Source organism: Felis catus, chromosome B2 (assembly GCF_018350175.1).
Source record: "Felis catus isolate Fca126 chromosome B2, F.catus_Fca126_mat1.0, whole genome shotgun sequence".
Taxonomy (NCBI): Eukaryota; Metazoa; Chordata; class Mammalia; order Carnivora; family Felidae; genus Felis; species Felis catus.
Genome location: NC_058372.1, coordinates 25,330,001 through 25,346,495, shown reverse-complemented (window position 1 = coordinate 25,346,495; position 16,495 = coordinate 25,330,001). Strand labels below are relative to the sequence as shown.

General features: G+C 48.0%; 1 protein-coding gene and 1 long non-coding RNA gene across 2 annotated transcripts; one reads left to right on the top strand and one right to left on the bottom strand.

The window, feature by feature from the left end:
* Positions 1-3,368: 3,368 nt before the first annotated feature.
* On the bottom strand, positions 3,369-6,547 carry TUBB2B (tubulin beta 2B class IIb). The gene is made up of 4 exons (XM_003985847.5): positions 6,357-6,547; positions 5,441-5,549; positions 5,048-5,158; positions 3,369-4,690 (listed from the first exon to the last, which is right to left on the bottom strand). Exons 1-4 carry the CDS (start codon positions 6,411-6,413, stop codon positions 3,630-3,632), a joined length of 1,338 nt encoding a protein of 445 aa, XP_003985896.1. The 5' UTR covers positions 6,414-6,547; the 3' UTR covers positions 3,369-3,629.
* Positions 5,882-9,538, top strand: LOC109499595. Its single transcript, XR_002156939.3, has 2 exons — positions 5,882-6,238; positions 7,736-9,538. It is a non-coding gene; the product is annotated as an uncharacterized LOC109499595 (long non-coding RNA).
* The last annotated feature ends 6,957 nt before the right edge of the window (positions 9,539-16,495 follow it).

The following is a 16,495-nucleotide window of genomic DNA, read 5'->3' as shown; positions in this document are numbered from 1 at the left end:
GTGAATATAATAAAACTCACTGATTTGTACTCTTCTGCAGGTGAATTTTTATGGCCTGTAAATTCTATCTCAGTTAAAAGGAAAAGAAAATATGACTATGAAACATTTTGAGTGAAATAGACTGCACCCAAATAGGCTTCTCTGGGTATGTGTTGGCAAGCATGCCTGAAGAAAAACATGAGGAACAGGGAAGATGGGGGGGGGGGGGGGGAAGCTTCTAAGAAACAAAGGTATGAGTGGGCCAATTTTCAAGGTAATAGCTCAACTTTGAGGTGCATTTAAAAAAAGCATGACTACATGATAGAATCTCTCTTAAACACTGTAAGGAAATCAGCATTACAGTAGTTGTCAAACAGCTTTGTCTAGTATATAAGTCACATCTTAACTAAAATGGGGATGTGTAGAAGGTGGCACTCCAATGTGCTACTTCCTACTCATTAACTTCCTACTCGTTTTCACAGCAACCATCCCCCGACAGAACATTCTAGCCACCATGATTACACTAGAACAGTGTATCTGCAGTGTTTTAGAACCAGGAAATTCAGCATCATCAGTCAAATAGTGATGCCACTAGAGACGAAGGCCCTTCAGCATTTCATCTGTGCCCAACCTATCCAGGGAGGTTGAGTTGCACTGGAATTTTTTTCTGGAAGCCAGGACATTTCTCTTTCTCGTTTTCATGTGGCCTTGTATATAACAGAACCTGAGAGATGTTGTGGAGAGAAGAACACTGAGTCCAAGATCTGATTTGTACAGAAAAAGTCCAGTGACCTTAGACAAAAGTCACTGAGCTTCAATCTCTTCCCTTCCAAAATAAAGAGGTCAAGCTAGATGATCTCTTAAGGTTACTTTTGGTTCAAATTTCGATTAATTGAACACACTTGTGATGAAATGGGAGCTCCAACATAGTCTAAGATCACCTCTGGGGCTGATGTAGAGGGGCAGGCAAATTTGGAACATATGGGATTTCTGTTCCTTCTCAGATTCTTGGAAGGACCTCAAGGTAACTCCAGCTTCTCCTCCCTAACCCCAACCTTTGAATCCCAACCTTTGAATCCTGCATCACATCCCAGTGGGTTTTATAATTTGGATACTGTGTCTGCCTAATAGTGAATATCCTCTTGGTGGCACCTCAGGGAGCAATAGAACATTTCCTTTGTTGAGGGGTGAAAACCCACACACATACACGTACACACATACACTCAGCACCACCACCACCAGCCCCACCAGCCCCACTGCCATGACTATCCCCACCACTACAAATTCCATCAATGTACAATGGTAATGCAACAAAAGAAACTAAGAGTTTCAAAAAGTATCTTTTAATCTAAGTGTTAGTCTGCATTTTCTTGCTTTTGAACTGTTTTCCTAAGTATGCATTCCAAGTCATAGTATACAACTGTGCTTTTAAAGCTTTGCCCCAGAACATCTGCTTGGACTGGTCAGTCTGGCACCCACTGTTCTGATCATGTGGAAGTAAGGCCTAGCAGCACACAGACCTGGGTATGCTGACAGGCTAGCAGGCTGGCCTGCTGGGTGCCTGCCTGTCCCCTTCTCACAAGGTGCGAAAGAGGCAGGATACTTACAATATGCCAAGAAGCACCTGGCAGTGATCCCTGTCTTCTCCAAAGTCACTAGATCATGTGTCTGACAGGTTGTGGGGAATGCATGGCCAAGGATCCAGGGGGCCCTGGCAGCTGACCCAAGTGTTCAGGGCATTTAAAACCAATGTTCCCCTTCAATTAGGTTGTTGGAAGCTTTACATCAGCCCAGCAGGAATGGCACCAGCCAGTTCATTGTTAAATACAGAATATTGAAACAGAAGTCACTGACTCTTGACTCGTGCCCCTACTCATCACTAGGTCTAGTTTTTATAATATATAATTCTTGTAAAGTAAACTGCTGCTCTTTTCCATTGTGAGGGCCGTTTTCACACCATTTAGAATGACGCTGCTCACACTTTTTCTTTGGAACTGTTTTCATGAATACCTCAGCCTCTTTAAAACAGAAATCCCTTACCCACCCCTCATCTTTTCTCCTCCTCCTCCTTCTTAAAAAAAAAAAAAAAAACAGGGTCACCTGGGTGGCTCAGTCGGTTGAGTGTCGGACTTCAGCTCAGGCCATGATCTCACGGTTTGTGGGTTCGAGCCCCACATTGGGCTCTGTGCTGACAGCTCGGAGCCTGGAGCCTGCTTCTGATTCTGTGTCTCCCTCTCTCTCTCTGCCCCTCCCCTGCTCACTCTGTCTCTCAAAAATAAGTAAATGTAAAAAAAAAAATCCTTAAAAAATAAATTAATTAATTAAAACAAACAAACAAAAAAAAACATTTGTGTAGGAATAGAAGCAAGTAGAATGAAATAAATACAGGGTCAGCAAGTAGAATGAAATAAATACAGGGTCAGATTTAAAATAATAATTTTTCCAATTTTGCATTTGTTTAAAAAATCAGAAAAATTATAGCTCCAGTGTTTTATTTACTTTTCTTTCTATAAGGGTATGTAAACAAATTTTGTACCTTTGTTTATAACTTACTCTCCGCTTCTCTTCCCCAAATAAGAAACTGACCAGCCCAAACTAAGGCAGAGCATGACACAACTTGGCAGAAAATTTCCATGGAAAAATTTACGGGATAGCTATTCTCATACACACAATGACATATACACAAAATTATTTATTGTGGCACTATACTGTAGGAAAAAAGTGTAAACAACCTACATGTCCATTGGTAGGGAACTGGTTAAATAAAGTATGGCACAATACTGTGTATCCATTTAAAGGAGGGAAGCTCTCTATATTTTGAAGATAAACTGTTCAGTGAAGAAGAGTCAGCAGAACAGTGTTCCTATCATAAAATGTGTGAAGGGAAAAAAAGGGAATAATCTACCCAGATTTGAAGATATATGGGATATTTCTGCAAGGATTCAGGAAAGAACAATGATAAGAATGGTTGCCCTCCGGGGAGGAAAAGTGTAGCAAGAAACACAGGAGGAAGAGACGTACTTTCCACTCTCTATCCTTTAGAATTTTGTGCTGTTTGCACGCAGTAACTTATTCAAAAAAAATTTTTTTTGGTAAAGCAAGTGAAGACACAGTAGGATTTCTACATGAAAGGACACTTAGTTGGCTTTCAAGTAGGCAACCTTTCAACTAATAAAATATTTAAAGGCATTTACAAATTCGGGTTGATGTCACATCTTCAGCTGGGTATGACTGTGGTTGGTTCAATTTTAGCATGCCATCGGTAAATTCATTTTCACCCATCCCTTCCCTTTGCTAGAGGAAGAATTTAATGTAATGTGTTCCAAACGGTACATTCAAATGGCAATAAAGAACTCAATAAAGAGAAGGAGGCAGAAGAGAGGACACCATTAGGACACAAACGTTTATGTGATTTTAGCCGTTACAACAGTAGTTCAGAAATAGCTCAAATGTTACATTGATGTCGTCAATATTACAAAAAGAAAGGAAACCAAATGACAGGCAACAGTGAAGAGCACCAGAGATGCCGCGCACACACCTAGAGAAGACCATGCTTCTTTCCTTCGACTGCCACGAGATTTTCACCACTAAGCCCCCCTCCCCCGTGCTTTTCCTTCTCAGCTTTCCCTAACCCGCTTTACACGGCGAGCTTAAGCCTCGTCCTCGCCCTCCTCCTCCTCGAACTCGCCCTGCTCGTCGGCCGTGGCGTCCTGGTACTGCTGGTACTCGGACACCAGGTCGTTCATGTTGCTCTCGGCCTCGGTGAACTCCATCTCATCCATGCCCTCGCCCGTGTACCAGTGCAGGAAGGCCTTGCGCCGGAACATGGCCGTGAACTGCTCCGAGATGCGCTTGAACAGCTCCTGGATGGCCGTGCTGTTGCCGATGAAGGTGGCCGACATCTTGAGGCCGCGCGGCGGGATGTCGCACACGGCCGTCTTCACGTTGTTGGGGATCCACTCGACGAAGTAGCTGCTGTTCTTGTTCTGCACGTTGAGCATCTGCTCGTCCACCTCCTTCATGGACATGCGGCCGCGGAAGATGGCAGCCACGGTCAGGTAGCGGCCGTGGCGCGGGTCGCACGCGGCCATCATGTTCTTGGAGTCGAACATCTGCTGGGTCAGCTCGGGCACCGTCAGCGCGCGGTACTGCTGGCTGCCCCGGCTGGTGAGCGGCGCGAAGCCGGGCATGAAGAAGTGCAGGCGCGGGAAGGGCACCATGTTCACGGCCAGCTTGCGCAGGTCGGCGTTCAGCTGGCCCGGGAAGCGCAGGCAGGTGGTCACCCCGCTCATGGTGGCCGACACCAGGTGGTTGAGGTCGCCGTACGTGGGGGTGGTCAGTTTCAGGGTACGGAAGCAGATGTCGTACAGCGCCTCGTTGTCGATGCAGTAGGTTTCATCTGTGTTTTCCACCAGCTGGTGCACCGACAGGGTGGCGTTGTAGGGCTCGACCACCGTGTCTGACACCTTGGGCGAGGGCATGACGCTGAAGGTGTTCATGATGCGGTCGGGGTACTCCTCCCGGATCTTGCTGATGAGCAGGGTGCCCATCCCTGACCCTGTGCCGCCCCCCAGCGAGTGGGTCAGCTGGAAGCCCTGCAGACAGTCACAGCTTTCTGATTCCTTCCTCACCACGTCCAGGACCGAGTCGACCAGCTCGGCTCCCTCAGTGTAGTGGCCCTTTGCCCAGTTGTTTCCAGCACCGCTCTGGCCTGCCAGAGGGAGAGACTTCGTAAGTCACTGATGACTGGATTAAATTCTTTTTTTTACCTTAAACCCCTTCATGTAGATCAATGAGTCAGTGTTAGGATTACTTCAGATTATCACCAAAATGACCAGACAATTAAAATATGTGGTTATACATATAATTATAAATAAGAAAGGCTAGGAATACCTGACTATTAAGGCTGAAAGGCAAATTGTTTTAGCCGACACGAAGACTGAACTGGCACACACAACAGGGATGTTCTTCACACAGTAAGCTACTTTCTCCCTTGGGCAGTCATACACCCCTCCACCCTGAGCTGTCAAATGAGCCCCCCAAGCCATCAGCCATGCCAGTCACTCACCAAACACGAAGTTGTCTGGCCTGAAGATCTGGCCAAATGGTCCAGACCTGACCGAGTCCATGGTGCCTGGCTCCAGATCCACCAGGATGGCCCGAGGTACGTATTTGTTACCTGCAGGGAACACAGCTGGACTTAGACACATAGGCAGAGAGCTCTAAAGAGAAAGGCTTTTCTCCTTTTTGCAGGCACTGCTCTTGTCCCCAACAAAGGACATAGGAGGGGCTCAAAGGCTTTGGTTGTGAACCGGGGAACCCACTGAAATCATGCAGTGTAAAGTGGGAATCCTGAATCCTAGAGTCCTCCTCCCCTGGGGCCACACTCCTGGAGTTAGTCCTGGGGACTAGAGAGTAAAAAACTGAAGGGCGGCCTGGGGGACAGGTGTAAAGCAATTACCAGTGGCTTCGTTGTAGTACACATTGATTCTCTCCAGCTGCAAGTCACTGTCTCCATGGTAACTGCCAGTGGGGTCGATCCCATGCTCATCACTGATGACCTCCCAAAACTAAGACACAGAAAAAAGTTTGCATTTAGCCACGCCCGACCTCTCAGAGAGCTTGGTTCTCACAATGAAAAGCCCTCGACTCAGTTGCAAAAACCCAAACTTTCAGGCAGCGTGACCCGGCCCAGCCTCAAGGCTTGTATTTTACAGGGTGAGAAAGTTGAAATTGGGCGTTTCCCCGGCGAACAGCTGCCGGCGGCAGGAGGTGGGAGTCTCGTCGGGGCGGGGTCGAGGGGGGCAGCCAGCAAGCTGCGGGCTCCAGCGACTGCGGAATTGCGCGCTCAGAGTCGCAGCTGCGTGCGGCAGCAGGAGGCGGGCGCGGAGGGGGTGGGCTGGGGAGCAGGGACCGGAGGCAGCGGAAGGAGGGTGGTTTGGGATTCAAAGCACGTCCTGAGACCTCTAGACAATCGCTCTCCTCCCCTCCCCCACAGCTCGCCTGGGGTTCCAGCGGGTAAAACCACTTCTCCGGGAGTCTCTGCCCCTCCGGTAAACCCGCGCGCACAGCCTCGGGGACACACCCGAGCCTTCTCCAGGCACGCTTGCCTTGCCGAGTAAGGAGCAGGGAGGAAGCGGAGACCGAGGAGTGGCCGGGATTCCAAATGAGTTACAGCAAAAATGAAAGAGAGGTTCCTCCCCCCTCCAAGTCGCCTCCGAGCCCACGCCCCACACCGCCGCACAAAGCAGCCGGCAAGGTCTGTTCTTGGGGAACCCAGGGCCTGCTCAGGTCGAGGCTCGCACCCGGGAACCCCGAGGGGCTGCAGGCGAAGGCACCCCACCACCCCCCGACCCCTCCCGGCGCGGCGCGCCCACCTTGGCGCCGATCTGGTTGCCACACTGGCCCGCCTGGATGTGCACGATCTCACGCATGGTGTTAAGCTAGCTTCTTCTGGCCCTGGTCGGCGTCTGGTCAGTCTGTCCGTCCTCCCTTAAACACCCACTGTGGGGTCACCGGGAACGCGCTCGGGAACCGACTGGCTGAGAACGTCGGCCCGGCGGACTGGGCCTTTTATGCAGGGAGGGTGGGGCAGCCTGCGTAGGCCGCGCCCCCAGCCGGAGCCCCCCAGTCCCCTTCGCGCTAGCGCTCTCCAGGCCCAGCTGACGTAATGCTCCGAGCCCCAAGGACCATCCCGGGGGCTGGACATTGGGCCCGCAGCCAATCAGCACAGGCTTGCGGACCAGGCGAGGGCTGGGGGCTTAGGGTAGTAGGGTGGGGGCGTGGGCATTGTCTAGGACTTGGATGGGGGGAGGTGGAAGAGATGGGTACTGAGAATTGGGGGTAGGTGAGGGAACTGAGGGCGGGAGGTGGGCGAAGCTAGGGTAACCCGTGTGGTAGGCCGGTGATGGGGGGACAGCTGGTACTAGATGGGGTGAGCAGGGAGACTGGAGCAGGTGGAGAGGCCCTCAGGTGCTCTGGAAAGGAGCGCACGGTGCTCCGGAGGCTGGCAGGTGGAAGGTTGAGGTGGAGGGCATATGTGGCAGGTTGCTCTGCCAGCGTTGATTGAGGCGCCCCCTCAGCCAACGGCCAGGGATCTCTAAGCTACCCGTCCCTCGTGAGACCACTGCCTCTTTCCCCAACCCTAGAAACCACCGACTGTCCAGCGGCCGAACCCCGGTCACACAGAGCCTTGGGACACACGCGAGCCCACAGGAAAATCGTGTGTGATAAGGCTTTTGGGGTCTGAAGAACAGTGCCCCTGGACATCCAAAGCCCAGGAGCCCCAGGGGGCTCTCCACCCCTCCCCCAGCATCCACTAGCTCTCTCTTTTGTCTCTGTTAAGGGCTTCTGGCTCCCTCTCGCTTGCGGTTGCTGCATCCAGGGGTGGGGCGACCTCCGCGCCCCCTCCAGCCCCACCCGACTCTCTCCAAGACTCCCCAGCTCCCTGGCTGGTACCAAAGACCCTTCCACCCCAGGGACTGGCTTTTGTTCCTTGGGAGTAGATGGGGTGGGTGTGGCTGTCCACGCACTGGTACTGTCCAGTGGTCAGAAAGTGGGTGGGGTGCAGGGGGCGGGGCTGCGGCAGAACAAAGGGCTCACAAATATGTGGGATACCTCTCACAACTGAGTATTTAAAAATCACACCCCAGGCACTCCTCCTGTCTGGATTTGGTTCATCTATTGTCCACTAAGGAGATGGGTTTCGAGGGTGATCATCGCCCGCTCCACCGCTAACACTCTTATCTTTCATCAGGTGCTGGACCCTGCTGCCTGCCTGCCACGAGGTCCCCAACCTTGGTGCTACTGCTTGGGGGTGAGGGACACGCCTAAAAACTGCGGCACAGCGAGGGAGAGGCCACCCGAGACCCTGACGCGTACAGAGCGCGTGCGCAGACTCTGAGCACTGACACTTTAAAATCCACAGTTTGTAGGTAGTCGAAGGAGATTATCTCTTTGTTACTTTTCGTGTGTACGTGTGTATTGGGGGCGGGGTGCGGAATCTGCTTGTGTTTAAGGGTGAGAGTTGAAAGCGTGCATGAAATGTTTACTACGGACCTGGAACCTGACCCCTGCAATATCATGGGTGCAGGACCCTTCCCCTTGTCGACTCAGGACCGGTCGCCTGCAAGGTGACTTGACCCTTTTTCATCCTCTGGCGAGAAGGGCCGAATGACCCGGGTTCCCGTGGGGGAGCGGAGCCTGCAGCTGTTGAGTGAGACCCTCCCAGAACTATCAGCAAGCTGTCACCGCCTTTCTTTCCCGCTGGGAGGTGGAAGAGGGGCTTTCAACTCAATTCCAGTGCACAAAGAGAAACCGAGAGAACAAAAGCCCAGCCTCCCCCAGACACCCATGGCGCCCAGACTGAACCTTCAGAATTCCCCAGACGCGGCTTCCCTTCTTGGGGTTAGGAGGGGGTCGGGAGAGAGGCAGAGGAGCCGAAGGTCCGCCCACATGCCGCACTTGCGGGGTTCCAAGGACCCAGGACCCCGAGTTTCTAATCCAGCTCCTACAGATGCAGAAACGTCCAGGGTGAACGACTCCCGAGGTCACACAGCAAGTTAAAAACAGGGCTCAGTCTGCAATCCCGTCTTCCGGGCCCCTAGGCCTCGGGGAAGGGGGCCACGTTGGGGCCGCAAGAGCTGTGGTTGGTGTCAGCACCCGGACCTGGAGGGCGGCTGCGATGGGACCGAGGCGTGCGGGAAGGAACCCAGCGAGGGTGGCACCCGCGCCCAGTGTAGACGCTCACTGAGCGGTTAGCGCCTGGCTACCAGGGCCGAGCGGTAACCCTGGCGCACGGGGCTCCAGGGGATCGGCTCCATGCCGGGAAATTTGAGCCGGCCTCCAGCCTCCCTCACCTAACGGTTTATTTTCTCAGCTTCGGTTTCAGAGCCAGATTTCCGCGGAGTGTCGGGTGAAAGCGTGAGCTCACGATTATGTGGATAAAAGGACCCTTTCCTCTCGGGTTTACTTCGGGGGGAAAAGGCTTGGGATAGAGTGAGGCTGGAACTCGAAGCCCTTCCTTTCACACATTTGCGGGTACTGTCGCCCACCCCCAGCCGCTGCGAAGCTGGCATTCTTGTTCTCGGTTTTACATCTCCCCCTGCCTCCCCCCCACACCCCGCCCTTTTTGGATTTATGCTGCTGCACATTTTTATTTTCACAAGAAGCTGATTTTACGTTGGTGACAGCCAGACCTTTCAGTTTATCTTCTGATCCTTATCATTCTTATTCCGTATAGTTCCTGAGGAGAGGCTGGTGAGGGAAAGAGATCCGGCCGCCTTTGCGTCTTCCAGCATTTCTTTTTGTGAATTACACAGAATTCCTCTCCATCTAGGTCATTGTATATCAGGCGTTAAAGGTGTCAGAACTGTGTATTTCACCATCACTTACAGGCTAAGTGGCTTTAATGATATGCTAATATTTCTAAATTTTCCCTTCACCAGAAGTTGTAGACATAACTTGGTGTAAAATAAAATTCAACATTTATTTTATGCATAACTGATTGTATGGCTGAGGTAGGATACCCCCTAAGCAATTAAAATTATATTTGCCCTCACAACATTGAGAGTATTTAAATGGCAAATTCTCAAGTGATTTTGCATTTATCTATTAGTACACGTAGAGTCACTGTTTTAATTAATTGAAGTCTGGTAGGGAGTACTGTACAGCTGAATTGGTAGTGAATTTTTAAAGCATTGTTTCCTTAAAGCAAGATTTTTTTGTTTGTTTGTTTTACACGCTTATTGAAATCACAAGACCTCTAGCTTTCGCATTTCCTTACTGCCTTTCTGCAGTCACCACTGAATACACAGCTCCAAGCCCGGTTAGCCTAACAGCCTACTCCGCAGCGAGATGCACGCGGTTTCCTAGGCAACCGACACTTGGCCAATGAATGAAGAGAGATTGAAAGAGACCGCAAATCCATCATTATTTCCTTCTTCTTTTCTTTTCTTTCTTTTTTTAACTCTTCCCAATACTCTCCAGCTAGAGGTATTGGAAAGCTACCAATCCTAACTTCTTTGTAAAGAAGTCAACTGCCCAGGGGAAGGGGTCGCAGCCCTATGTTGTGACTGTGGGGAGAAGGTGGTGCGGGGGCTTCCTAGGCTCCACTGAGACCTGCGCTTTCTCGGCTTTGTCATTCTCTCTGTTCATATCCCACTGTCCTCCCCCCACTCCCAGGCCTTCCCCTCCCCTGAGGAAAAGCCAGCAGTTCCCGGCAGAGTCGGCCCCGTGCTATTTGGTCCAAGGGTTGCGGGGCTGTGAGTCTCAGAGCCCTTGACCTTCCGCAGTCGTGGGGCTCTGTGGGGACCAGCCGGCCCAGGTAACAAAAGAGTGGAATGAGCAGAGAAAATTGCGAGCCCGTGAATGCAGGGCAGTGCGGAAATATTTACTTTTGTTCCTTGGTAAAGCTGGCTGCTTTCCCGTTGCCTGCGTTCGAATTTGGGTTAAAAAGGCCTCATTGCAGGCTGAGAGTGCTGAGCTTTCACGGAAGAGATTTGCCTTCTTTGTCATACAAATGCGCAGAGGGAGTAGAACCCGGCTTTCCAAGGCGCCGGCGCCCTTTTATAAGCAGCCCCTCCTCCCCCAGTGTATCAATGATCTGTAAGACTCTTAGGCTGGGGGAGGGCAAGCCAGAGAATGCTCGCTCTGTGAATCCTAGGTAAATGGCATCTCAGATACAGAGCCAGACTGTGCAAAAGCAGAAATACAGGAGTAGAGAGTACACTTAAATGGGAACATTATAAAATACTAAGCTTGACAGGGTGCAGCTTGCAAGGTGCAGTCCGTGCAGTAGACAAGTTTATAAATAAATCCCTAATGAAATGAATTGCACACAAGAAGATACATTCGGGAGCCATTTTAAGTGGCAGTGGCAGACTGCTGTGGATTCATGCGATGGCAGTTCTGTCACCACACCTTAGAAACTTCCACCAGCAGCTGCTGCTCGCAGACAGCCAGGCAGCTCACAGTTTCTCTTCTACATGGGCCCCTAGACCTTTGCTTGCCATTTGAATAAAATTAAAACACTCATATTCAGATAGATATAGATACATATGGTAACCCCCTTGCCTCTTGGATTTGGATGCCTGGTGGACTTTAGCTATGTCTTCACAGAAGAAAGAAATAGGTCAGCTTCTGAACAGGAACTCTTCTCTTGACATGCCCAGCCTACTTTGGAGTGCCAGTGCATATTCTCCTTACGTTTTCAAGAAAATAATGCATTAAGGGAACCTACCTCTTTCAAAATAACCCAGAGGAGGGGTGCCTGAGTGGCTCAGTCCGTTAAGTGTCTGACTTGGGCTCATGATCTCACAACTCATGAGTTCTCATGAGTTCAAGCATGAGTTTGAGCATGAGTTCGAGTGTGAGTTCAAGCCCAGCATCAGGCTCTGTGCTAACAGCTCAGAACCTGGAGCCTGCTTCAGATTCTGTCTCCCTCTCTCTCTCCACCCCTCCCCCACTCCAGGCTCTGTCTCTCTCTCACTGTCTCAAAAATAAATAAGCATTAAAAGGTTTTTTAAAAACCCAAAATAGGGGCGCCTGGGTCGCGCAGTCGGTTAAGCGTCCGACTTCAGCCAGGTCACGATCTCTCGGTCCATGAGTTCGAGCCCCGCGTCAGGCTCTGGGCTGATGGCTCAGAGCCTGGAGCCTGTTTCCAATTCTGTGTTTCCCTCTCTCTCTGCCCCTCCCCCGTTCATGCTCTGTCTCTCTCTGTCCCAAAAAAAATAAATAAACGTTGAAAAAAAAATTAAAAAAAAAAAACCAAAATAACCCAGAGGAAAAACATTGTAACTTATTAAAAGATAAAGTTTTCATACACACCCCAAAGAATTGAAAGTAGAGTTTTGAAGAGGTATTTGTAGGGACGCCTGGGTGGCTCAGTTGGTTAAGCCTCTGACTTCAGTTCCGGTCATGGTCTCACAGTTTGTGAGTTGGAGCTCTGTGCTGACCATGCAGAGCCTGGAGCCTGCTTCAGATTCTGTGCCTTCCTCTCTCTGCCTTCCCCTATTCATGCTCTGTATCTCTCTCCTTAAAAAATAAACTTTAAAAAAAATTAAAGTAAAAAGGAAGAGGTATTTGTACACCCATGTTTGTAGCAGCATTATACACAACTTCAAAGAGGTGGAAGAACTTAAGTATTCATAGACAGATGAATAAATAAAATGTGGCATGCACATACAATGGAATATTACTCATCCTTTAAAAAAAAAAAAAGGAAATTCTGACACGTGCTACAACATAGATGAACTTTGAAGATATTATGCTAAGGAAATAAGCCAGTTATCAAAGGACAAATGCTTGATGATTTCATGTGTATGAGGTCCCTAGAATAGTCAAATTCGTAGTCAGAAAGAATGGTGATTGCCAGGGGCTGAGGAGAGAGGATAATGGAGAGTTAGTGTCTAATGGGGACAGAGTTTCAGTTTTGCAAGATGAAAAGACTTCTGGAGATGGATGGTGGTGATGGATGTACAGCTTTTAGAGAATGTACTTCATGCCATTGAATTCACACTTAGTAGTGAATAAGATGGAAATTGTATGTTCTGTGCATTTTACCACAATTAAAAGTGAACTAAAAAAAAGATTGGTTTCTCAGTATCTCCTAAATATTAAGCGGCATTTTTTGTCTTGGTGCTAATATAGGACTCTACATTTCCCAATGAAAAATAAGTGGTGATAGATAGCTATCCTTTACATTTTTTTTAATGTTTGTTTATTTTTGAGAGAGAGAGAATGCGCTAGCAGGGGAGGAGCAGAGAGAGAGACACACACAGAATCAGAAGCAGGCTCCAGGATTTGAGCTGTCAGCACAGAGCCCAACACTGGACTCGAACTCACAAACCCTGAGATCATGACCTGGGCAGAAGTTGGACACTTAACCAACTGAGCTACCCAGGAACCCAATAGGTAGATATCCTTAAAACCAATGTCAATATCATCATTTATTGCTCCTTCTGTTGCCAAGTAAACTGGGGGCTTGAGAGTGGGCGAGTGTTGCTTGCCCTAGGGGTTGGGTTTCTTTTTCTTTTTCTTTTTCTTTTTCTTTTTCTTTTTCTTTTTCTTTTTCTTTTTCTTTTTCTTTTTTTGAGAGAGAGGCAGAGAGAAAAAGAGCATGTGAATGCACATGCTCACACAAGTTGGGGAGGAGCAGAGAGAGAGGAGAGAGAAAATCTCAAGCAGGCCCTGTGCTATCAGCTTAGAGCCCTACCTGGGGCTTGATCCCATGAACCATGAGATCATGACCTAGGCAGAAACCAAGAGTCAGTCAGGCATTTAACCCACTAAGCCACCCAGGCATCCCTGGGTTTTTATCTTTTATTGATAGTTGTTACCTAGGGGAGCAGAATATTCATTACTTGGGCAGAAAGCAGGGTTTCATGCTTTTTCTTCCTAATTTAGTCAGCAGTTTCCTGTCATCTCATCTACCATCTTGGGGCTGTCTGGTTTGATTGGCTTCTTGTGGAGTGCTGCCAGGACAGACCTTTGACCTTCCCATTAACTGGCCTTGACTTCCTCCTTGCTGACCTCCAGGTATCCTTGTAGAGCCTAGTCTAACACTTCCCCAGGCCAATATACTACTGACAGTGATATCAGACAACTAAACTCCTAATCGGATCTTGCTCATTCATCTCTATTAACTCCCTATAGCTTGTAGTGCATGGTCCAAATTCCTAGCATAGAATTCAAGTCTTTGGAATTTGGGTGTGATCCACCTTTTCTGTGTTTCCTGCCACCCTCCTGCCTAGACATGGTACATTCTAGAAGACTTGAACTTGCCCATTGCTTTCCTTTTTAGGTCATGTTGTCTGAGCCTCTGAGTCTCTGCTCATACTGTTCCATCAACCTGAAATGAACCTCTTCTCTTCTTCATCTGGTGACATTTCATTCATTCTTGATGATGCAGCTCAACCATCTGTGATATATCCTCTGGTTGCCTGAAACAATGAACTGTTATGCATACCCAGAAGTTTCTTCCTTCCTACTACAGGTTCTGCATTTATTACATTAAAGCAATGGTCACCAAGCTTATCCAGTAAAAAAAGAAAAGTTGAGCATATATATATATATATATATATATATATATATATATATATAAACTATATGTGTGTATTGTTTTAAGTCAGTATTTTAAGGTGTATATACTTAGATTGAGGTACATCATTAATGATATCAGGTGTTAATATTTCAAATACACTTTTCTGTAACTTTTAATCTTATTTTGGCCAACATCTTTTTTAAAAATATTTTTTAATGTTTATTTATTTTTGAGAGAGAGAGAAAGAGAGACAGAGCATGAGCGGGGGACGGGCAGAGAGAGAAGGAGACACAGAATCCGAAGCAGGCTCCACGCTCTGAACTGTCAGCATAGAGCTCTACGAAGTGCTCAAACTCACAAACTGTGAGATCAGGCTCAGACGCTCAACCAACTGAGCCACCCAGGCGCCCCTATTTTGGCCAACATCTTGCCACACTGGAGTTCCTTGTGGTTCCCTTACCTGGCAGCGGGCCCGACTAAGAGTGTACATAAGCAGCAGAGTGTCAGCTCTGCTATTTCCTTATGTGTTCACATCATTAACATCACCTTCATTTCACCACTTCTTTGCTGTAGTGTTTCAAGTCCCTTGCCCAGTTGTGAAGATCAGTGGAGCAAAATCTAGGTAACATGGTCAGCAAACTACTGTCAATTCCTCCTTTATGAACCTCTCTTTCTATGGAATGATTCATGACATGTGACCCAAAGACATAAGCATCCTGTGAGGACACCAGTGTCATTTGAACATTTATTTAAAGAGTAATTTATTTTGGGGGGTGCCTGCGTGACACAGTTGGTTGAGTGTCAGACTCTTGATTTTAGCTCAGGTCATGATCTCACAGTTCATGGGATCAGGCCCCACAACAGGCTGTGTGCTGACAGCAGGAGCCTGCTGGGATTCTTTCCTTCCCTCTCCCTCTGCCCCTCCCCCACTCTTGCGCGCGCGCGCGCGCGCGCGCGTGTGTGTGTGTGTGTGTGTGTGTGTGCATGCACACATGCACTTTCTCTCTCTCAAGATACATAAATAACCGTTTAAAAACCAGTAATTTATTTTCATAGGAAATAAGTATAAAAAAGAGTTCTCATAGTTTCTTTTCACACTACAAAGGATGCCCTTGCCTGCCCCACTCTGAGATTTCTAGATTAGATTAGAACTAGTTCCATACATGCCTCAGTTTCCCACTGGTTTGTGACTCCTTGGTGGCAGGGACCATACTATGTCTGATTAGCCTTTGTATCTCCTACACTAAGTATAGGCAAACAACAAATAGTCCTTGAGCAAATAAAATACTTCAAACAGACGGCAACCAGAAAAAAACAAAAAACAAAAAACCCAGCTCTTTTCTAACCTGAAGCAGGAGCAGGCTATTCTGCAGGTAAGTAGTATGAAACTATCCTTCTCCTTCTTCATCATTACCTCCTAGCCTGGCCAGGCCGAGTCCCATCTTTCCCAGACCATGCTGTTCCAGCAGGATGGTTGATACTGTAGGGTCCAGAAAATGAGGGCTTCTCTGGAATGATCTTCCAATTCCCTACAAGCAGCTGCTCAGCCCTTCTCTTGCATTTGCACACTCTCTTATCCACATTGGTAATGCATGACTGAGATCCCTGGTTAAGCCTACCTAATACGGCAGAAGGGAAGGAGAGAAGGAAATCATTCCTTAGAAATCAGCATTGTTTGATTGATTGTCTCCTATTTCTCACCATATAAATCAGGGGACTTAATCAGACAACTATCTTCATGAGCAGGTTTGGAGATGACAGAACAAAGTGGTTTTCTCCCTCCTGAATGAGGAAAGGAGGAGGAGACACAAAACTGCAAATCCCATCTTTCATGAACCAGGGGAAAGATGAAACAGTCAATATCAACTTTCTGGATCTCATTGGTAAAGAAAGAGTCCTTTGGGCAACGCAGAAAAAAGATCAAGTCATTCATAAAGGTGGGAAACAAAAATCACAGTTGTCCCAGATTTTCCCAAACAATATTGGATGCTAAAAGATAATAGAACAATTTTTTTTTAAGTTTATTTATTTATTTTGAGAGAGAGAGCATGAGCAGGAGAGGGGCAGTGAGAGAAAAAGAGAGAGAATCCCAAGCAGGCTCAGTGCTGTGAGCACAGAGCCCAATGCGGGGCTCAAACACATGAACTATAAGATTATGACCTAAGCCAAAACCGAGAGTCAGAAGCTTAACCAACTGAACCACCAGGCATCCCAATAATAGGACAATTCTCATGAAATTTTCAAACACAGTATGCCCCAATATTTGTTTATCCAGTTACACTGCCTTTTAATTTTAAAGGTAACAAGTATTTTTGAACATAGAAGAACTAAGGAAATATAGTATCTGTGAGTCATTTTGTGGGGGAAAAAGGGGATCCTAAAGAATGTAGAAACAGATCTTAGAAAGGTTGGCTTTTTAATAGCTTGTGACCTAAGCGATAATGGTACATCTGAATATAGCCTGGAAACAAATAT

Bases quoted from the DNA above. Each gene is read 5' to 3' on its own strand.
- TUBB2B (XM_003985847.5), bottom strand. From the start codon at position 6,413: ATGCGTGAGATCGTGCACATCCAGGCGGGCCAGTGTGGCAACCAGATC. The intron at 5,550-6,356 runs GTGGGCGCGCCG...TCTGTGTCTTAG, and splicing joins GCAACCAGATCGGCGCCAAG to TTTTGGGAGGTCATCAGTGA. The intron at 5,159-5,440 runs GTAATTGCTTTA...TGTTCCCTGCAG, and splicing joins GTACTACAACGAAGCCACTG to GTAACAAATACGTACCTCGG.